Source organism: Mustela nigripes, chromosome 3 (assembly GCF_022355385.1).
Source record: "Mustela nigripes isolate SB6536 chromosome 3, MUSNIG.SB6536, whole genome shotgun sequence".
Lineage (NCBI taxonomy): Eukaryota > Metazoa > Chordata > Mammalia > Carnivora > Mustelidae > Mustela > Mustela nigripes.
The window spans coordinates 36914699-36938261 of NC_081559.1; the positions used below are offsets into that span (position 1 = coordinate 36914699).

A 23563-nucleotide genomic window follows, 5' to 3' on the forward strand; every position below is an offset into this window, starting at 1 on the left:
CTCAAATCAGAGATGGTCTGGAATGGTGTCATGTAAACAAATATTAAAGTTGAAAAGGATGGAAGGAAAGGGGGGGGAGTGGGAAAAGGCAAAAGAGAGGGCAAAGGAAAAATGTTTTAGAAGTACAAATTTGGGGGGGGGAATCAGTTATACTCATATGCTTCCTATTGTCAGAAAAATAAAAACGACTTCCCCTAATACCCATCCTCTTTGTTTCCAGCAACAGGAATAAACAGAAACAAGTGTAGGACAAGAACTCTGTAATCTATGACTAGAGATGAAATGTGACCAAAAGGTAGAAAATTCCCATCTTAATGACACACCCCAGAGTTAAACAGATACTTAGATAATATATATACATGCATATATATACTTACATAATCATACAAATAAAGATAGAGTTGAAAATGCAATGAATGGCTGAAGAGAAATTACAGGGTTCTCTAGAATTCTGTAGCAGAAGGTCATGACTCAGAGTTTTAACACATCCTGAGAAAAACAAAATAAACCATGCGTCTGGTTCTGTAGGGGTGGAAAAAGTATTTTGTCCGCTGACCACAGCCAATAAAATACTTAAGTAAAATCTCAAATAAAGTTATTTGTACTCAAATAAAACTTCTTGGACCTTTGTTTTTAAAACTTTTCTATTGCTATCAAAAAATACTTGGAAACGAATAGCATTTAAGATTTTTATTTATAGTGGTGTAGAATGCTCATTTAAAATAAGCTAGAGGAGGGGCGCCTGGGTGGCTCAGTCAGTTAGGAGTCAGGCTCTTGGTTTCGGCTCAGGTCATGATCTCAGGGCCATGAGATGGAACCCCCCCAAGAGGCTCTATGCTCAGCATGGAGTCTGCTTGAGATTCTTTCCCTCTACCTCTCCCCTTGCTCAGTCTGTCTCTCTCTTTCTCAAATAAATAAATAAAATCTTAAAATAAAATAAGCTAGAGGATTTAAGGAGACTAGAAATAAAAAATCCCAGGAAGTGGCTCTTGTCTAAACAGAGCAATAGCCCTGGACCAGAAGTCAGAGGGTTCGAAGTTTCCGTAAAACACATCCTAGCTGTGCAGCCTTTAGCCAACTTTTGTGACCTCTCTGAATCTGAGTTTCTTCATCTCTAAAGTAATTGCCAAACCTTCTGGGGGAACATATGAGTTAATGTACATGAAAGTGCTTTGTGACCACCAGTATGGGACATATAGTACAAAAAGGGAGAAAACAAAGCATTAAAAAAAAAATGCAAGTCTGATTCACCCCCCTGCCTGTCCCCAAAGACTTCATTAGCTATTTGAAAGATGTCGTTGCGTATTTATCTTTAAATTGCTTACTAATCATCTCGAGCAAAAGCTCATGGCAATATTATCAGAGCCAATTACTTAGCATGTCACACTCAGTATCCTGAAAAAAATACCAGCAAATGCTTCCTGCAATAAATAACCATATGTGCCCTTGGGATTTAATTTTTACTGTGAGGGGAAAGTGGTGTTGCTTTGAAATATATGCTGGCTGGGTCCTTCCTTTCTTTTTTTCTTTTTATATTTTCCTCCCTCTTAGAAGCATATTCAAGGACAAGGTAGTGAAATTGAAATTGAGGAACAGTTAATGAGGGAAAATGCCATTTGAATCGGAGAAGATGGGCGGTAATTCTTAATTGAGTGTGCCTCTTCAGTAGGCTCTCATATTTTCACTTCAGGAGGCTTTGTGTTGGTTACTGAGTCCATGAAGGGCACTGCTCAAGATGCACGTGCTCCATGGCCCCCGCCTTGCTAGATTAATGGGGTCGTTCTGAGAAATCATGGTCTGCAGGAAACATTTTTAACCAGTGCTATCAGAGGGAATCACTCCATGTTTACCTTCCAGGAATTTGGCACAGGTTCTTCCAAGATGGAACACAAGAGTTTATAAATTGTGATCATTTGCAAAACGTTCAGGAAGACTCTCCTCAGAAATAAGTCCATCACACCAAAAAAATATTTCAATGGTTGACACGATACCATCTCAGTGAATTAAATATAAAATGAGCATTGGAAAATACAACAAGATTTATTTAAATGCAATCAAGGAGTGGTTTATTTATGACCCAGCAGGAATGTTTTTCAGAAAGAATTCCCTCTTTACTCAACCTGATCTATTCCGTCCTTTGGGTTTTCATTACTTAAAAAAGGAAAGACATATAAAGTATGAAAGTCCTCAGCTTTATTAATGCAAACATATTTTTATTAAAGAATGAATGCATTTATGCTAAAGAATAGTTTACATGTGTTGTAGAGCAGCAAGCAATATCCAAGAGGCGAGTTCTTCTCAATATGACTCCATGCTCATTCTACATGCCTTAACACTGGACCCACACACGGGGGCACACGTACACACACACAAATGCATACAGGAACACACAGATACACAGACCAAAACGCTGACACCATTACTCTCTGGATTTGATGAGCTCTTATTTAAGGCTTCTGTAAGGTGTCCCAGTGCCCCTAACATTACCAGGATTAAAAACAGACTTCAGTCAAGGAGCAGAATTACCTGGAAAACTAGCCATCTGCTCCTAGCCTTAAATGTATGCATTTGAACCAACACTTTCAGTTTCATTCAGTGTTGACTCTGTGTTGATGATATTAAAGATCCGTGAAACTGAGCCGTCTCAGACTCTCTTAGCGATGTTTCTCATTAGAAACAGTGGGTAAACCGGCAACTCCGCCCCTAAGATATCACCAATTGTAAGATAATGGGGTCAGATTTCCCTTTGGGACACAGTTTCTCTAGACAAACCAAGTGTATATAGCACATTCCCTATTTGAGTACAATGTTGAGTGATTGAGGCAAGCCTTCCTTTGTGATGCCCAATCAGATCTGAAGCTTGCCTTGAAGGATTCATCAGACAGGACCATCAACTAAATAAGTAACCATAAATCAGAACTGATCAAAGGATAGCCTACGAGGAGTTTGCTCGCTTGCTGATAACTCATTCCCTTTTTCCAAGGTTTCTGTGATTGTGGTGGTTGTTTGAAACTCCTACTTTGTTTATTTCCCCTGCTTGGTTCTTTTCTTCCCTTTTTGTGTCCTGCAGTGTATGCTGAGAATCCATCCCTTAGGGACATTCGCTGGGTTGGAAAGAGCTTTAAGAGGGTGGATGAGGAGGGATGAGGAAAGCAGCTATTAGTAGTCGCAAGTATTCTAAGAAAATAGATGAAGTGAATACAATAGGAGGGTACTACTTGATATATTTACGTAAATAAAAGCATTATCTTTAACTGTGAATTAACTGCCAACTATCAGCTTGTTAGTTGTAAAGCTCAATAAAGGCTGTGCTGGTTTGCTTACTTAGGAGAGAATCTGAAACATGCCAGGGAGAGGGGCTCTCAGGATACGCCTGAGGTGTTCCTTTAGCTCTGCGGCCTCTCACCTGCACCTGCGCCCCCCACCCACCCACACACCCTCTCTCCCCATGACTAGGGATCCTACAGGTGCATCTAACGTTCTTGTTGGATATCATAAGGCAGATTGGAATGGTCCATCAAATAACAGCCGCAGTGGATTTGCCTGAGAGTGATGATAACTGGCATGGGGTCTCCTACAGGGAGGCATGGGGAAATGAGGGGGGTGGGGAAAGAAGAGAGTCTAGAACTTTCCTCCCCGTCCGCACACCCACCCTCCTCACAGTCACAGCAGCAGCAGATTTCAATGTAACGTAATTACTTTAATAATACATTTCTTTAGATTTAGAATTGCTCTTCTGAATTTAAAAAGCTTGGTCGGCCAATAGTTTGGCAGTCTTTTCTTCCCAAATTTGAATCATTGCTTATTCATCTATCATCTTGAATTCCTTGACCAATGCTGCCTTGCTGAAGCATCCTAAGTCCATTCAGCCATCATCGGATTCCAATTCCTGGGAAACTTCTTCCGATGAGCTGTTCCTATGGATCCGACCGTCGCTCTTCATACTGTGGAAAGTCTTCTTGAAGGCCTCCATCATGGCATGGGCCAGCTTCTTGGCCTCGAGCTTGCTCTCACACTCTACAGCGTGGCAGTCCATCTGGTAGGACAGGTCATCATTGATCTCCCTATAAACCCAGGCGAAGATGTTGGGGCTCACGTTGTGATCGGCAGTGCAGTAGGCAATGCGTGCCACCTGGAAGGTATCCATGTGGACTGTGGCTTCACCTTTGTGGTCGAGGTGATGAAGCCACACTTGGAATGGTCGGATTTCCAGAAGGGCATTGGCTGGAAAGACATCTTCTCGGGCTAGCGTGTGCTTCTTCCAGAGCTCGATGACGGGCTTTTCTGTGCAGCCTGACAGAAACTGCATGCCTGTGGTGGGGACTTTACCCAGATAGGTAACCTGCAGAGAGATGAAGAGGAAGAAAAAAGGAAAGGTCAACATTAGGCTCTTCTTTCTAGTTGTTCACTTAGATGCTCTCGGTCACACTGTCACTCTGGGCAGGTAGAGAGACATCGTTCCAGCTCCCAAACAAACAAAGTTGTCATCAAAATTTCTACCTTTTCTCCCTCACTGTGGTATTGAAATGCCTTAAGTAGCGTTGGATTTTTTAAAAACCTAATTTCTAGAGAGCCATTCTCCCTCTCATCTCCTACCCCCTTTTAAAATTCAAATTATAGCAACAATATGATCTTTTTACATAATTTGGCATTTCTTTAAAATCATAAAGCCATTTGAAGTTTCCTTTCAACCAAACACATACAGAATTTAATGACAGGAGGAAGTCAAAAGGATGCCGCATCTGAAAAAAATTTTTTTATTAAACTTGTCTACTTATCACTTTACAATTCTCTCACAGTGTTTGATTTCACCTAAGCTTTTGCTTCTAGCAAATGCCAAGGACACAAAAACATTGTGGATTAAAACATGACTGTTATCCCTACCCCACCCCCCACTATAAGCAAGGTAATTTTTTTAATATGGCAATACTCAGTTGTTTTTCAGCCTAAATAAGCTTTAAACTGATGAGCATCTGGTTATAGTGATAATAAAAGAAAGATCGATAGATGGGTCAACACTGGAATTCTGGCTAGCTAGACGGGCAGTATGAAAACAAAGGCAAAGAATTCCAAGTGACTCAAATAGTATCTTTTTTTTAAGATTTTATTTATTTATTTGAGAGACAGAGTACAGGCCTATGTGCATGAGCAAGGGGGAGGGGTAGAACGAGACGGGGAATCAGACATTCTGCTGAGAGCGAGCCCTGGGCAGGGCTCAATCCCAGCACCCTTTCCCCATCATGACCTAAGCTGAAGGCAGAGGTTTAACCCACTGAGCCACCCAGGCATCCCTCAGATAGTGTCTTTTAAAACACTTGTTTATTATCCTACTAAGAAGGATTTTCATTTCTTTTTTTTTCATTCATCAAAATTCATGGAACTGCCACCATTGGAAAACCGGCATTATGGAAATGTGTAAAACTGAAGAAATCATTTAAGAAATAACATAAGATAGTATATAATTAGGTTCAAAATCAGTGACACAGATGTAAATACTGTCAATTAGAGGAAGATGAGATCAGAAAAAAAAAAGTCCATGGAAATGATGAGGAAGGAGATTTGGGAACAACGATTGCAATCAATGTCTGTCTTTCGCGGGGCTATAAAGGTCACACACACAAAGATACAGAACACAGAAGTTAAGTACTATTGCATTTTTTTCATGCTTTGTTTACCTCTTAAACAAGAGTTAATTAGACATTCCCTTTAAAAAATAACTTATTTATAAAGAGGCACAGTGCTGTACATTCTAGGAATACTTACTGGGAACCTATTCTACACATCGGCAAAGAGCCAGGGGAGATGAAGAACGGGGAGGGGGAAGATGGAGAGGTCCAAAATCAATAGGAAGGAGGTCGTTGGTATTTGCTCACAGCACAGTCTTTGAAGCAAACAAAGTCGAGATTTACATCCTAGTTCCACAGTTCACAAGGTGGGTGGTTCTGGGCCATGCATTAACCCTCTACCGTGAAGGATACAGGCAAAGGACCCTAAGGATTCAGAGGAGGGAGAAATGGCATCCTGCTGATGGAAGGCCTCAGGGTAGAGAGTCACTAGATTTCAAGATATGGGGTCTCAAAAGCCAGGTAGGAGAAGCACGTGAAGGTAGCAAGAGGAGGGAACAGGAGGGAAAGGGATTGCAGTGGGAAAAGCTCTCTTCCACACAACTTGGGCAACAGGCCACTTAGGCCTGACCAGATAGGAGGTGGGGACAGAGGGCAGCCCTGGAGAAGAGACAGGATGTAAGATGTCACTGGATGAAAGCAGGCAGAAGGCCCTACACGCAGCCTAGGGAGTAAGGACATCCCTGCTCTGGAGGGAATGCCATAGAAGGTCTACAGTCCCAGAAGTGCCCGGATCTGAGCAAGGTTGTGAACTTGGAAGACTTGCCAGGAAGAACAGATGGGAAAGTCTGGGCAGTAGCAGAATGCTCAGACAGCACAGCCAAGAGGCAAGAGGACCCAGACCGGGAGTGGAGTTCATGGAGGTGATGAGAAAAGACAGATGGAGCCTGATGGGACGACATTACAGAAGTGGGACTGACAACACGTGGTGGGAGACGGAAGGGGAGAATGACACAGACAGACAAGCAAGTGCCTCACATCCACAAGGAGAGCCATAGGCTGGATGGCTCCTGTTCTCTCCACGTTGGAGTAAATGTGCAATAAAGAGGTCTTGACTTCTATATTTCCTGCAAATGTGCTTTCTGTATATGGTACTTTATGATACCTTTTACTCCTTTTTTAACAGCTTTATTACATTTTTATAGAGGTGAAATTCACATCCCATAAAATTAACCATCTTAAAGTGTGTGATTCAGTGGTATTTAGTAGTCAAAATGTTGTACAACTGTCAGCTCTGTCCAGTCCCAAAATGTTTTCACTGTGCCCAAGGGTGATGTCATCCCCATGAAGCTGTCACTCTCTATCGTCCCCTCCCACCAGCCCCTGTCAACCTCTAATCTGCTTTCTGTCTGTATGGATTTATTATTCTGGATTTTTGTATAATACGCAACCCTTTGTATCTGGCTTCTTTTATTGAGCATAATGTTTTCAAGGTTCTTGCAAGAGGGACCATGTAGCAGTAGCTCATTCTTTTCTAGGACATCTTTACCTCAAGAAATTCAAAAGAAAATGGGGAAACTAACCTCAGTGCTTGAAGTAAAAGTGCATTCTTTCTTACTATCCACTGAAACTAGAAATAACCATGTTTATATTTGACAGAAACAGCCTTCAAAGGGAGGAAATGTCCTTCAATTTGCTCTAAGCTCTCTCTCTCTCTCTCTCTCTCTCACACACACACACACACACACTTTTTAAAATTAAAAAGTTATCTAGCCAATGCCTTCTAACATGATATAATTAAGGGATGAGCTTCAAAACTTTATTAGAGGTTGTAGAAAATTCACTCCAATCAAAAGCAATTTCATAGAAGTAAATATGTGTAACTCAGAAAAATGTATTCATTTCATAAATATTTATGACTTGAAAACTGAAGATTTTAAGGAAATGAAGTTTTATTTTGGAAGTGTGCTTGATAGAAGGATGGGGCAGAGATGAGGAGCCCAAAGAGCTTACTAAAATAATAACAAAAGCTACTTTTACTATGTAGACATATATAAAAACAATTTTAAAGCTCTGAGATAGAACAGAAGACATAGGTGTAACCTCTGGGTATTAAACTTAAGAAAGTAATCTTCATTCAGTGGCCCAGTTTCACCAAGGTTACCTAGATGGCACACTGCACATTGAGCATGAGGTTCTAAATCGTCATTTATATATATATATATCACCACCGAATCAAGCCACGAGGATGCTGAATAAAGTAGTACCTAATATTTGCACCACACTTTAGGCAAAAGGCTATTTGTGTCTACCAGCTTCATTGACAGACCTGTGGATTCATGAATCAGGACGGAAAATGATTCCCATTAGCCCATTTTCAGAGGTAAGAACCCTAGGTCAGGGACTGGCACTGGGACATGCACTCTGTTCTGCAAGGTGCTAGGCTTTCTGGAACATTCTGATGATTCGTGAGGAAAACGGCATGGAAAAGTCACCCTCAAAAATATGTGTTGAATTCCTGAGCCACTTTGCTATTAGAAAAGAGCTGTTTCCATTGGAGTCCACTTACTAGACACTTGTTCATTTCCCCCATCTTTTGACTATAAGAGAGATTTTGGACTTCTATGAGCACCCTAGATACAGCAGGTCCTCCCAAAGAGTGGACAGCATTCCTGCATGGGGTGCTTTCGTAAATGACACTCTCTCCCATGCCATGAGGGGCCTAAGCCTTGATTTACAACTTTATTCCTTATTGTATAATTACAGAAAGTAAGACTCAGAAACCTCTTAAAATTCCCAGGTGAAATGGAGCACAAATAACAAAATTTTATATATATACATATACATATACATATATATGTATATGTATTTATATATATATATATAAATACAATATAAATATTAATATATTTAATATCTATATAAAGTATAGGTTTTCTAAAACTCAAGAAAATATAGTCTACTTAAAACAAAATCAAAGAAAACAAACTGTTTCATCTCAAGAACTGAAGACTTTCGGCATCTTCCCAAGAGTATTCTGTGAAAAGAGAAGCATAAACGTGGTCTACCAATACTAATCCTAAATATTCCATTAGCTTCATCTTGCAAAGTACTACTCAGCCTGCAGAGGGTGGAGAGCTAAAAGTGGTTAAGGGGAGGATTCCTCTCCATTGTGATACTGACAGCGGCCTCCAAGCACACCAAATGTTCACTGGGCCTTGCACAATTTATGTTTGCTCTCAACTGGGATTTTCCATGGAGATTACAGAGGCTGCAGTGGACAGACTGGACAGACAAGCCCTTAGTATAAGCACAGAATTAGCAAATATGCCCCTGACATGCCAGAAAATGGCTGATTGTCTAGATAAGCAGCTCCAGTCCTGCTGCTTGATAGGACCAGGATCTGCTTCCCTTGGGCCTTGGTAAGACTCTCAGCTGGGACTTCTCTGTAATTAAATGAGCTAACCCTGTCCAAGCCCTTCTAGGCAGTCCCAGTAATGGAACTCTCTGGTTCCTATAGGATCTAGTCAACATAAAACATGAGTTAAAGGATCTAATCTGATGTCACTGGGTGAACCTCAGGAAGTCAATGGAACCTCTGTTTTGTTGCCTTTGTGGAGGTGATCATGTCAGAAATAACATAAATACAAAAAAACAATGCTAGGTTGGCATTCCTTAGAGAGACATGGAAAAAGAATTATCTAAATGGAGTTTCCCTAAAAATAGAATGTAAAATGATGACATGATGTTCCAAGCAGTTTCCCCTCCACATAACCCCTTTAAATCAGCCCTGTTATCACCCATAATGGCCTGTGTTCTGGAATCCTCACTTGGTGCACTTTCCCCTCATAAGTCAACTATCTACTACCTGCCTATGCATTTGCAAACCCCCCTGTAAGTTCTCCAAAGTCTGTCATTAACCCATGATTCTAAGTCACTGGAGACAACAACAGCAACAATTCTTCAGGCTTTAATTTAAAAAAAAAAATGTTAATTTCTCTCTTTAATTTTTGATATATAGTGTAATAAAAATATACCTATGGCTCTGTTTCTCAAGGGAAAACTTAAAGTAAAACCTTAAAAAAAAAAATCAACCGTCTCAAAATTCCAAAGTTTCATCATGCTGTGCATTCAGCCATTTCCTCTACCAACATGAAGCCACAGGACCCACGTGTGTCAATAAACAGAAACTCTCCCAATACAGTGTGTTATCTTTGTAGCCATCTACGTCAACACTGTGGTGGGGATTTACTCTCTCCATAGAGAGATCGCTTCTTGCCACAATCTCCTGAGGGCAGGGAGACTTTCTTTCACACCGCTCTGTGGGCACCTCCTCCCTAGAAGTAAAAACACAGGACTCAATGTGCAAGGAGGCTTCAGGAAGTTCTGCTGCCAACATAGGTCTGGTGAAGGAGAATCTTGTTATTCCTGCCCATCTATGAAAGAGGTGAATGTTTTCTAGATGAATACGTCCCTTCTGAGCCTCATCCTTATGGGCTGCTATCTTCCAGAGCCACAGAATTGACGAGAACCCTTGAGTCACTAAACAGGTCACTAAATGCCCAAAATAATAGACAGATTTCTTTCTTTTTCTTTTTCCTTTTATTATTATTTTTTTTAAGTTGTTGCCTCCCAGAGTATATAGGAACAAAGGGACTCAGAAGAGGACAGAAAGAATCTTCCGGGGGAGTAACAACCAGTTGGAAATAAGCAGTAAACACTAACATCTTTTCTATGGTTGCAGGAACAGGCATTGGGCAAGAAACTTATTAAGAATGAATCATTCAGAGAGAAATAAACAAGCCGAGCAAAAAAATGAAAGTTTTTCCCCATGTGTCATTCAATGGCATACGCTGATGCCTCAGACACAGACGGTTGCAATATGTGTGAATGGGCTTTGCCCAATCCTGACTGAAAAAATTATTGGAGAATATTCACAGCGTGTGAAAATCCATAGAGGCCATGAAGCTGAGGGGCCTGCCAGAGCGTCTGCCGCATTCCAGTGCCAGTCAGGAGAGACTGGTGTCCTCAGAAGCTCTCCTTCCCACCCAGGACTTTTCCAACAGCTCATCCAGTTCTCCATTCATCAATCACCATTCTTTCTTCATCTGTGGCAAAACAAACTCTGCGTGCCTGACATGGAGCCTTCTGGCCAACTGAGCCTCAGCGTCTCTTCCTTTTGATGGCCAGTCAATATTTCATTCTGGCCTGAAAACCCCTTGTTTAGGATCCTGACCTGTCTCATCCTAGACCAGACAGTGGGATGGAAAGGCTAATGACAGGAGCCCCAAAATAAAGAGATGGACAGAGTGGATGATCACATAAGAATCCAAGCACCTGGCTTCCTGGAGATCTTGGACCTTCCAAGCTGGACAAACCCAACTGCACAACCACAGGAGTCCAGCTTTGGTTCAGTTTACTGTGAGGATTCTTCAGGATGGCACATCCAGATCAAAGATTCGCCAAGATGCATTTCTTGCGATATAAAAATCCTTGGTGTTCTTTCATTGTCTGTAGGAGACTTCCTGACCTCAGCTGACATAAAATAACATAATATGAATTCAAGAAGGAGAATACTTGACTGGGAATTCTAATAGCCTTTCTAAGGCAGAAAATAAGAAAAAGAAGAGCCAACCCTGAGCCAAAAGCAGAGTCAGGTTCTTCTCTTCTGACATTAATTTCTGCTGCACTTTGTGGAGAACATTGAGATTCATAATCCCAGCTTGAATTGTCTCCTTCCTTGCTAGCCACAGAGAAGCAAGCAACCACTACACATTCTGAAGAGAACGGATGGATCCACATCCCAAGTACCTAACAATCCCCAATGCAAAGACAGACATAATGCTAATTATGACCTTGAATCTGTATTACATGTTGTAAACCATGAAGGAGGTATTAAAGAATAAATGCTGTTTGCAGGAAGCCTATGAAGTCATTGAGAAAAAAAAAAAAAGTACTGAGCTTGGGGCTTAAAAATTAAATTTTTTTAAAAATGAATTTTCTTAACGGCACATTCATTTGATAAGTATGTATTGAGCACCTATAGAGAGCAGGTATATTAGTGAACAGAATCAATACACTCTCTGCCCTCTTGGGTCTTACATTCCCAGTACACCGCAAAGGTTACCAGACTCAGCATGACAGGGCAAGGCTGGCCTTAGTGAGAAGCATACACACATGCCTCTGTGAGCATTTTCAATAAATGTGGAAAACTTCTCTTAGGTTCAAAAAGGTCTTTCATATAGCACAATGGGGACAAAAAAAAAAAAAATCCCCATTTAGAGTCTGTTCCTTGGATCAAGCTGTGTCCCATGAAGGCTCATTATTTTTACGTTCACCATGGTTTGGGTTCCTGAAACGTGGCTGTGGTAGAAGGTCAGGCAGGAGAGAAGCATCAGGGAGAAGGGAAGGTAGGTAGGAGCTAGGAAGATACAAAGATAGAAGACCAATGCGGACTTTGTCTCCCAAACAAAATGGCCTAGCAATCAGATCGCCATTGGTGACTTGACACTTGCCCTAGACAGAAGGGGTTCCTAGCCTCCCTTGACATCTATGTCTTCCCTCTCAGGATGTTCCAGATACATCAAACCGACTTGCCTTTATTGAATTATTAGAGTAAAATTATGCATTGTTTTAGGCTACTCAGCATCTCTTCTACTTTTCTTAGATTTCTCCTTTCTTCACTTTGGAGATCCAAATAAGTGTTCCCAGTGTTTAACCCCAAAGAATGGATAATTATATTGCAATAAATTCCTGATGATTCAAAGGTGTATCATCCACATTCTCTGTCTTCAGTGCTCAGTGGGGCTGTTCATACCTGCCTAACACCACCCCTTTGTTGCAGAGATGGTGATTCTGATAACCTGTCTTACATCACTCAGCTGGTCCCTGAAAACAAAACAAGATGTGCGACATAGTGTTTCCACCCCAAGGACCAGGTTTTTCCCTCTACCCCAATCTTCCTGAATAGGATCTGGATCCTTTTTTAATTTTTTTCTTTTCATTCTTATGTCATCCGTCTTCTCTCTGGCCACTTCTTCAAGTGTCCACATTAAGACCCGGTCAGGAACATGGAAGGGTGACAGACACTCTGCCAGGCTTTGTTTAACATTCAAAAAGGAACTTGCAATCAGTTAAACTGTCCTTAACCTGAGGTGTGTTTGCATAACTCCGGGATTTAAATGATGATGCTAGCTAGCATCAATAATTGAAGGAAGGAGACAAGAATGCAGACTTAATATTCAGATATCCTATTCCTAAAGAATTTTGAAATGGTGTTTAACAAAGCAAACAATCCCTATTTCAAAGAACAATTTCAAAGAGCAAATACTAACATGTGCTGTGTTGGCTCCAACCCTGCCCTTGTGGGTGGTGTACCAACAAGCCAGACAGCATGTGATGCGGAAATTGCTCTGGGAGCCACACGCATGGTGAGCAGGGCTTTACAGAGCACTCAGCAAAGGTGGGGGAGCCTCGAAAGACCAACCTGAGAGGCCAGGGCTCAGCTCTCCATAGACCTGGGAATCCCTTCTGGTTACCCTCCAAGGTCCTATACTCCTCACCCTTCAGACTTCTGTGGTTCATCCCTAAGAAGCCCAGAAAATTCTGGATCAAAACGAGGATTTTCTTCTCTGAAGTGAATACTAGGTACCACTCTGGGGCCCGTTTTTTGGCAGACATCTTCAGGAGTAGACCCAGGTGTCCTTTGGCTAGACAGGGATGAGGAGGAATTGTTGCCATTTCCCTTAAGGCTATGCTTTGAAGTCTTTGCCTTATATCTGTTTGGCCAGGCTAAGTGGGCTGACCCAGAAGCAGAGGATGAGCCTGGTGGCCGAAGGTAAGTCTGTCTCAAACAGCACATTTTTGTTACCCCAAAAGAGGATGGTAATGACCCGAAAAGGCTCCCAGACTTAATTTTCTTCTTAGCAACAAGGCTGGCAGTACAAATGAGGTTTTCCAAAGTGCATATCCTCTGGTGCACATTTATGCATATTCCTTTGTTTAGTGATATTTATTTATTTCGGTAACTTTCCCAAGATCATAAATATTAAGGATACTTTTCTTACTGTTTAACAAGTCTTTCCAAATACTTGCACATGTTATGTTGACAGAACCTGTAAAAATATTAATAGAAATTTTACTGGGAGATATATATTCCTTTTATTATGTAAATGTACATCACAGGGGGAAAAAGCAAATTTACTAAAATCCAATATCAAAAAATAATTAAGTCCTATTTTTGCACTCTAATAAAGAGACGAACATTTTTTCAGCTGTTAAATACAGCTTCTGTCTCACAATTAAGAGTTTAAGTGATAGACTGGTTTCAATGATTCATATTATTATAACTTTGTTCCAAAGACGTAGAGTGATTTGAGATGCTCTGCCCCATCTTGTGCTTATCCAGCATTTCCAATGCGCAATTTGTCCTGTCAATTGTCTCTTAGATGTGTGAAGTTGGAAATATTGCCATTGTCACTGTCAAAGACAGAAGCGATTTATCTGGGAGGCACTGAAGTGTGCCCCTGAAGACAAAGTCACTTAATAAAAGTGACACCACATTGAAACATACATCCTCTCATCGGGCCCCTTCTGTTGAGCCGGCTCAAGGATGGTCAAACCTGCCACTGTTCCACTTGGCGGGATGAGAGCAATTTATTTCATGACAAGTCTGCCATCTCCCCTTCTGCTTTCTATTCAGGGGAGGATCCTGGAAAGGGACAGACATTCAGCAGAGCTCTGCAGGCCCCAAAATGTTCACAGTGAGAAGATTCTCTAAACGATAAATCAATATGAAGCCCACGGCTTGAGAAGTATCCTGACAAATGGATTCGAGGGACAAGCACAGCGGCAGGTGAAAAATGTCACCAATTTTAGTCCTTGAAGCACTTTATCAATTCATTTTGCTTAGTGCACAATTCATTAGAAATGGACCAGAGGAGGCATTGAACAGTCAAAGAATCATATTGAGACAACATTCGGTTGGAGGTAATAAACACACCAATCTCTGGGTTGCGGGTTTAGAGCTCTGCATCAAAGGCCAGTGAAGGTTTGCAACAAGAGGGACACTGAGGTGAATAAAACATGGAATTACTATGTGTTCCAGAAAAATGAACGCTTATGTTCAGACAAAAACCTCTACATGAATGTTCCCAGTTTTACTGGCAATAGCCAAAAAATGGAATCAGTCCAGGTGTCTTCCAACAGGAAAGTGCTTCAGTAAATGGCGGCACAGCTCTACCATGGAGTGAACATTTGACACCTGCAACGACCCAGATGAATCTCCAAGGAATTCTGCTGGGTGAAAATAAACAATCCCGAAAAGTGACATACTGTAGATTCTGTTTGTGTATCACTTTCGAGATGGGGAACAGATCGGTGGCTGCCTGGGCCAGGAGTGCAGTAAGGGTGTGGTTAAAGAAGACCAACAGGGGAGGACTCACTATTATTAGGAACGTGTTTAGAATCTTCACTGTGGGACTGGAAACATGCCTACACTCATGCAAGGAACTAAACACATACACGCATCATGAGAAAATTTTTGGAGAAGCTGAATGAGATGGGTGGAGGGTGACTGCAGTATTACATGACAGTTTTGCAAAGTGTTTCCCTTGGAGAAAAGTGGGTCATGAGTGTTGGGGAACTCTCTGGATTATTTCTTAACAACTGCATGTGAATCAAATATCCCAATGAAAATATCAATTAAAAAAGTTATCTCATCCATCTTATTAAGAGTTTTTTTTCTAATAAAGCTATCTTTTATTCATAAGGACTTATCAATATTTGTAACACATTTATGTTGTTCTGATCAATGCATATGCATATTAATTGTATGGCTAACTCAAACCAGAGGATATTTAAATTTAAAGATGTATGATCAAAAAATAGTTTTTTAAAAAATTTATGTTATTTACATACTTTCCTTGCAGAAGAAATATGACAGGGTGGGAAATAAACGATTAAACAACATTCTGAAATCCACGCTCTCTCTTTATGGGGGAAAGGGAGAGTGACCTGAGAAGAGAAAGAAATGGTCTGGTTTAATCTCCTTGTCAGCTTGTTAATGACAGACCTTGTGCCATTTGCTAGCAGGCAAGACCTTATCTATGGAATGCTGTTTGCAGGGTGTACCTGTTTGCCTAGAATTGTTTGTGGCAAACCAACCTGAAATCTGTACAGTTACAGCACATGGCTTCCAGGAAAACGTCTCTTAAGCTACTGTACCTAAGTATAAAGTGGAAATGTCTCAAGGTTTAAAGTGCTCTCCTCCAGGGATGCCTGGGTGGCTCAGTCAGTTAAGCATCTGCCTTAGGCTTGGGTCATGATCCTAGGGTCCTTGGATCAAGTCCCACATCGGGCTCCCTGCTCGGTGAGGAGCCTGCTTCTCCCTCTGCCTGCTCTGCCTGCTGCCTCCCCTGCTTGTGCTCTCTCTCTCTGACAAATAATAAGTAAAATCCTTAAGAAAAAATAAAAAAGAAAGGGCTCTCCTCCATATAAGTACTATAACTAATACAATATTAGGTATTTTCTGTGTTATCTGTGCTAGACCATCTATGTTCCAGCAAGAAGGGACTGAGAGAGACTTATTGATGGTTCCAGATCTCAACTTGTTTCGCTTGGGCTGATTGTTTCCTTGAAATTATTAGCAAAGTTTGGTACTGGATGAAATTTCTGATCTGAATATCCAATTCTCTGTGTATCTCAGAGGGTGATCAATAGCCTTTCAAGCAGACCATAATATTATTTTAGGATGACATTCAGTGGGGTTGCAAGTGCTGCTGGAGGGCACAGGAGGACTATAAGAGACCAGGTAGGAAAAGTATTGCTGCAGAATTTATGATGGTTAAAGAAGAGCTATTGTAAGTAATGCCTGTGGGCATGGGGGTATGGATATCTTTTCCAGTTAGTGTTTTCATTTTTTTTTTTTATATATATTCCCAGAGGTGGAATTGCTGGATTACATGGTAGTTCTTTTTTTTTTTCTTTTTCAGTAGGCTTCATGCCCAGTGTGGAGCCCAATGTCCGACTTGAATTCACGACCCTGCGATCAAGACCTTACCTGAGATCAAGAGTCGGACACTAAACCAACTGAGCCACTCAGACACCCCCTGGTAGCTCTATTTTTAATTTTTTGGGGTCCCCCATTCTGTTTCCCATACTGTGGCTGTAACAACTTAAAATCCACCAACAGTGCACAAGGCTTTTCTTTTTTTCACATCCATGCCACTTGTTCTCTCTTATCTTCTTGATTGTGGACATTTTAATAGGCATGGGGTGGTTTTAACTTACATTTCCCTAAAGACTAGTGATGCTGGGCATCTTTTCATATACTTGTTGGCCTTTTTAGATTTTCTTTGGGAAGATGTCTATTCAAGACCTTTGTCCATTTTTTTAATTGTGTATTTGTTGTTGTTTGTTTGTTTTTTCTATTGAGTTATATGAGTTCTTATATATTTGGAGTATAAACCCTTTATGTGGTTATGCAAATGATATATGGTTTGACATTTTCTTCCCTTTTCATCAATTGCATTTTGATGGTTTCTTTTGCTGAGCAGAAGCTTTTTAGTGTGATGAAATCCCACTTACTTATTTTTTATTTTGTTGCTTGTCTTTTAGGTGTCACATCCAAAACATCATTACCAAGACCCAGTAGCCAAGACATAGAAACAACCTAAGTTTCTACTGATTGATGAATGGATAAATAAGTTGTGATATATACATATATACTATCCAGCCATTAAAAACTGAGGAAGTCTTACCACTTACAACAACATAGATGGGGCTTGAAGGCATTATGCTAAGTGAAATAAGTCAGACAGAGAAAGATGAATACTGTAGGATTTTACTTCTATGAGGAATCTAAAAACAAACAAACACTCCCCCAAAAAACAACAACAAAAATAAACAACTCACAGACAGAAAAATCAGACTTGTGGTTACTAGAGGCCGGAGTGTGAGGAAGGGTAATTTGAAAGATTGTGGTCAGAAAGCACAAACGTCTAGATATCAGATAAATAAGTGTCAGCCATGTAAGGTACAACATGATGACTATAGTTAACATTGCTGTGTGATATACAAGGGGGCTGTTAAGAGAGTAAATCCTCTATGTTCTCATCACAAGGATAAAATTCCTTTTTTTTTTCTTTTTACTGTATCTTTGTGAGGAAATGAGTGCCGCTATACCTGTTATGATACTCATTTCATGATACATGGTAATCAAACTATTAGGTCATATGCCTTAAACTTATACGATGATGTACATCAATGATTTCTCAATGAAACTGGAAAAAAATAGTGCCTGGCATACAAGTGTACTAGCACAAGTTGAAAGGAAAAAAAAGAGAGAGAGAGAAAGAGAGAGAGAGAGAGATGCTAGTTTGGTACATAGGTTATATTGACTACATTTAAAGAGCCATATACCAATTTTATTTAAAATCACACTATTTTAGGGGCACCTGCATGGCTCAGTCTGTGACGTGTCTGCCTTTGGCTCAGGTTATGATCCCAGGGTCCTGTTGGGCTCCCTGTTCAGCATCCCTTTCCCTCTACCCCTCCCCCCCATTCATGCTCTCTCTATCTCTCTCTCTCTCTTGCTGGCTTTCACTCTCTCGCTGGCTCTCACTCTCTCCCTCTCTCAAATAAATAAATAAAATTTAAAAAAAAATAAAAATAAATAAAATTACAGTGTTCTAAATATGATAGAAATTATATCCTTTGAAAATGTTTAAATGTACAATGGAAATATTCACTGTGTAACTTAAAAAGGTATAATCAACTAGAATACTGACATATTCTGTGGAAAACTGAATGAAACCCCTATAATATGTCTTACCTGACTGATTATGACTTAAAAGATCTACTCATAATTAGAGAAATGCTAACTAAAACTACACTGAGATGTCTTTCTCACTTACCAGACTGGTAAAAATAAAAGGTATGGCACACATTGTATTATATTAGGCTATGAAGAAACAGATACTGCCATGTAGATTGGGGTACAAAGTGACTTTTTGGAAGGGAATTGGTAATACAGAACAAATCTACACAAGGATCAATGAATATCTGGCTGGGTGCTAATTTAAATGGAAAATAAAAATATTTTTATAAGCTTATATAGTTGAATAAACAATCTTGAAGGTTTAAATTTAATTTAATTTTAGATACATGGAGCCAAGGATCTGTTTTTGATCAAAATCACTCCATCATGCTGATAGGATCAACCTATTTTGGTGATAGGTGACAAATCCTATTCTAATTGTCTTGGTGCATGTGTATGTGTGTGTGTGTGTGTGTGTGTGTGTGTGTGTGTGTGTGTGTATTAAATTATATCTTTGAAACAGAATCTGTAATCACTCAATAGCTTTCCTGCTTTTCCCTTCTGTTTCCAAATAGAACCCAATGCATGATGTGAACATAATTTTTAATGACTAGCCCCATCATGTTTTTATATTGTTAGTGAAAAGTCACCTTGGAACCATAACTTTCTTGCTATTTAACTATTCAGCTCTGCTCAAGGAAATACAGTGAATACTGTTACTATTCACCTCCATAACAGAGTTATCACACTGAAAACAGTTCTAAAGATTAGATTTCTCGACTAGATTTCTTTGCATGAAAAGTGAATGATATCAAATATTTAGAAATCCAGGAGCAAGGACTTACAGAGGCTTAAGTTGTAGCTTTGAAGAGTGTCTGGTTAAAGTCATTGTTAATGAGTGTGTTCTTAAGAGAAGAAAAAAGAAAGAAGTTTCTCTTTCAGCATTGGGAAAATAAGATTAAGGAATGAAGCCAACTCACAGGAATCTTTCAAGATGAATGACCACTTCAACAAATACAATTATTTTTAGTAGGAGTGCACTTGCACTGGAGCAAAGGTTTCAAATTTTGATGGATTAAGGAAAAGCAAGAAGCTCTTCTGTTATTTTTCAAAAAGAAACACCTGCTCAGCAGTCAGAAGTCTTACTTGCTTCCACAGTAGAGTAATACCAGCAGTGCAAAGTGTATGATTACTGCCCAGTAGACAGACTCCTAATTGTTTCCCTCTGGTTGGCTCAGCAGAGGTAAAGAGCCTTGGAGACCATCAGCGCAGGTAAGTAAAAAACTCAAAGGCACATGGAGGAGGAGACCTGTGAACGGCACCAGAAGGAAAGTCCATGTGGCCAAAAGGGAAGAATAAGGAAAATATCTAGTTTATCTTAAATGGGTCTGATTTTCTAGGTTCTGAAAACTCCACACACGTAAAGCAAAGATAAAGACAAATAGCACAACTTCTAGATCCAAGCCTGGAAAGCAGTTCTCTCTTTTTAGAAGAATTTTATTTTCATTGTTTTAGGAAATGTCTCTTTATAACATGTTCTTAAGTTCCCCATAAATGCATTGGATTTCCCATAGTCTTTGTGTATTGACTTTTTTGAGCTCTCTCAACATGCTTCTGATGAGTTTCCATGTGTTTCCATGTTCTCACTCTCTCTCCATCACCAGCCTCACTGGGATTCAGAGATGCTTGGTGTGATAAGATCTACTAGGACCTAAGCGACAGTAATAGGCAGATCAACAGGTGCACAAAGTTCTGTCACAGACACCACCAGTGCTGGTTCTGTTCATCCCTCCTTGTTCACCAGAAGGGGAATGTAACAGTTAATTTTCTGTGTCATCTTGACTGGGCCATGTAGTTACCTAATCAAACATTATCCTGGGTGTGTCTATAAGGATGTTTCTGGAGGAGACAAATATTTGAATCCTTAGATTGAACCGGATTGCCTTCCCCGGTATGGGTGGGTCCCATGCAATCCCTTGAGAACCTGAATAGAATAAAAGGTGGAATAAGGGAGAATTTGCTCTCTTTCCCTGTCTTCAAGCTGGGACATTGATTTTCTCCCGCCTTTGGACTTGAACTCAGGTTGGAGCCAGACCATTGGCTGTCCTGGGTCTCCAGCTGCCAACTGCAATTCTTGGGACTTTTCAGCCTCCATAATCACATAAGCCAATTCTCTTCAATAGAATCCTTTATTATGCACTATATATAGTACATATGTAAAAACAAATCTCTTTATACACACACACCCCTATTGGTTCTGTTTTTCTGGAGAACCCTAACGCAGATGGGATCTACCACTTCACCACTACCTCCCCCACTCCACAGCCCATAGTCCTCTTCCTCACTACCCCTTCTCCTTTTGTTAGAGATAGCTCGAATGTTCCTCAGTTACTCTCAGCTCTTAACCTCTATAACTGTGATTCTATAATAGTGACTCTATATCAAATCCAAGTTGTGAAGTCTCTGAAGGAAAGTAGACTAAGAAAGTCAGGCTTAATTTTTCTTCAACAATGAGTTATACTTGGGAAAAGAGTAAGGATGAGTGTTTGTGTTCATCATTTCCAGAGGAAACAAGCCATCTTGGCCTAACATAGAAAGTGCACTTACTCAACCTTTGGGGACTTTAGGGCAGAGAGGATATGCCTTCAAGAGGCCCTGGCTTCTCTCTTCTTTGGCCTCCCTCTACAGATGGCCTCGCTCTACCCAAGTCCCAGGCATCTCTTTGCGCTTCTTGTGAGTTCCCTCCATTTTGCTTTCTATAAACATATCTGGGACTTCACAGTAACAGCCCATGTTAGAGTGTAGACTCCAAGAATACAAGTATAGGTGCCATATTAACAGCATATGACACACCATGTAAGCCCCACAATAAGAGAAAGAAAAAAAAAATCAGCTAACTCTCCTTAACTTTCAACATTTTAATGATAACATACTCAGCATTACCATTTTTAAACTTAAAAATTCAGGCTAGTTTCATATGAGAAGTTCATTCCCTTTTGGATTTTGGTCTATTTGTAATGGTGAATGAATGATAACAAGGTAATAATGATTGCTAATAACAATAATCATCTCAATTAATAAAACAAATGACTGGTATGCTGAGAAAATAAAGATATCAAGAAATCTGTAATATAACCAACCTGATATTCAAAGGTGTTTTAACATTAATTCTCCTCACTGGTTGATAAAAAGAACAGGAACAGGCTGGTGGTCGTCAGTTTGTTTAGTCAGTTTGTTTGCTCAAGGTTTCTCTACCATCAGGTCTCTGCTACCTCAGGTGGCAGTGATGTCTTATTTGTTGGGTCAGTACTTTTCATAAAACCACAAATGAGCTCAGAAGGTAATGAGTGGGCACCAGTATTCCCAGATAGGCTATGCAAGAAACGGACAGGTAGGGGCCAGAATTTGGGATGGAAGTGAGATGATATTAAAACCTTCCTTTCCTGGCCCCAACTATGATGAGAAGTTTCCAGAACCTGGAAGGACACTTCCATTAAACAGCAAATGTCTTAAGCCCAAGCCAAAAAGCCTTCCTTGTCTACCCTTCACACCCCCTCTTGGATTGGCTCTTCTCGGCCATCTCTCATAGCCTTCGGTCAGTCACAGACTCTGCATCTCAGGTCAAGGGTGCTGGGGCAGGGGCTGTCTTTGTACTGTCACTGAATGTTCCTTGTTCCTTGAATTTGTGCAATCCAGAATTGGCAGATGGGGCTCTCTCTGTGACAGCAAGGCCTCCATTGCCTGCTTCAAGTGCCAATGGCCCATATTAAATTTGACATTGCCCATTTCTGTCCATTATCATTCTGCTCTGCCTGGTCACAATTCAATCTCGGGGTTAAAAGGGAAAATAGTCTTTGGAATTTCTGACTGATTCCATCAAAGAACCCACTCATCCTACCAAGAGTCATGCTGCAGCAGGGCAATATATTCCTTCCACCGAACAGATAGATTCAGTTAAAAAAAATAAACAAGCTGGGAGGGAGGCCATAATTTTTCACCAAACCTTAGTATTAATACAGACATACACACTCCCCCCAACTTCCTGAAATTCCCTCCTTGCAGAGCTTGTTGTGTATGCATGCTAAGAGAAAAGTTAACATCTCCAAATTGGAAATATGTGATGTGTGTGTGCACACATGCATGTGTGCAATGTCTGCACATGCAAGTGAAAGAAAAAGAGACAGGAAAATGTTCTTTGTGGTCCGAGGAAACATGCCCAAGCTCTTCTTCTTGTAGAGGTATATGGTGGGAAAATTAATATATCTACTGAAAACTTATGGAAAACAAATTCTAATTTTTTCTCCTTAATTTTCAGGAAAAAATACAAAATAAAACATAATTCAGCCCAAAGTAATGAAAAATACTCTCCAACCTAACTAAACTCACCACCTACTCCTAATAATCCTCCAAAAGCAGAAGACAAGGGAGATTTTTATTCTTCTACCTAGAAGCTTAGATTCAAAGAATTACTCCAAACAGAGTCACTTCCCCAAAATATTTGATTCCCTGTTAGATTTTGGTTGGACAAGCAAATTTTAAGTTGATGAATCCATCTTGCTTTCAAAATGTATAGGAAATTCACTGATTTAAACCTTCTGATGTACAGTTCAATGTCTAGTCACTATTGCCCTTATATGAGACTTAAATCTTCCAATAAAAAGACAAACTCAGCTTCTATTGCCCAAATTAATGTGGCAAGAACTCCTACCATCTTGATTGCTACAAAAGAGTCCCCAATAAAAGAACAGTTAGTTATTTTGGGGTACCCAGGAAAATTCTCCTGTGCCCCCACAAAGCTTACAATAGGCTTCCAGAACCATGGAGAGTTTGAATCAACCTGGAAAAGGGCTTCCGTCCCAACTCTGAGCCACTTGCTCAACTGGAGCTACACAGCTACCTTTTGCATTCAGAGTGGTTCCATTTTTCTTGATTCAACTCTCCTCACTCTTCTAGAAAAAGAAATTGAAATTCAGGCCCAAGGTCTACTCTGCAAGTAGACATCACAAGAGCTTCCTCCACTTCCTTGCCCGAGGCAAGCTTCTCCACGGAGCTCCTGTCTCAAACTGGAAACCCTTAGACACCAGGGGTGGGCAGGCAGAGAAGTGATTTTTGTACTAATCAAGTCTGAGTCCCAGCTTAGTCAGGTATGGATGACTTACTGACCCCACAATAAGAGAAAAGC

General features: G+C 40.4%; 1 protein-coding gene across 1 annotated transcript in view; it reads right to left on the reverse strand.

Annotated features, from left to right (window-relative positions):
- Nucleotides 1-2021: 2021 nt before the first annotated feature.
- Nucleotides 2022-23563, reverse strand: part of PID1 (phosphotyrosine interaction domain containing 1) — a 229549-nt gene continuing 208007 nt past the window's right edge. The window contains exon 3 of the mRNA XM_059392707.1: nucleotides 2022-4342. Within this exon, the coding sequence (XP_059248690.1) occupies nucleotides 3866-4342 (477 nt within the window). The 3' untranslated portion in view covers nucleotides 2022-3865. The remainder of the gene's footprint in view (nucleotides 4343-23563) is intronic.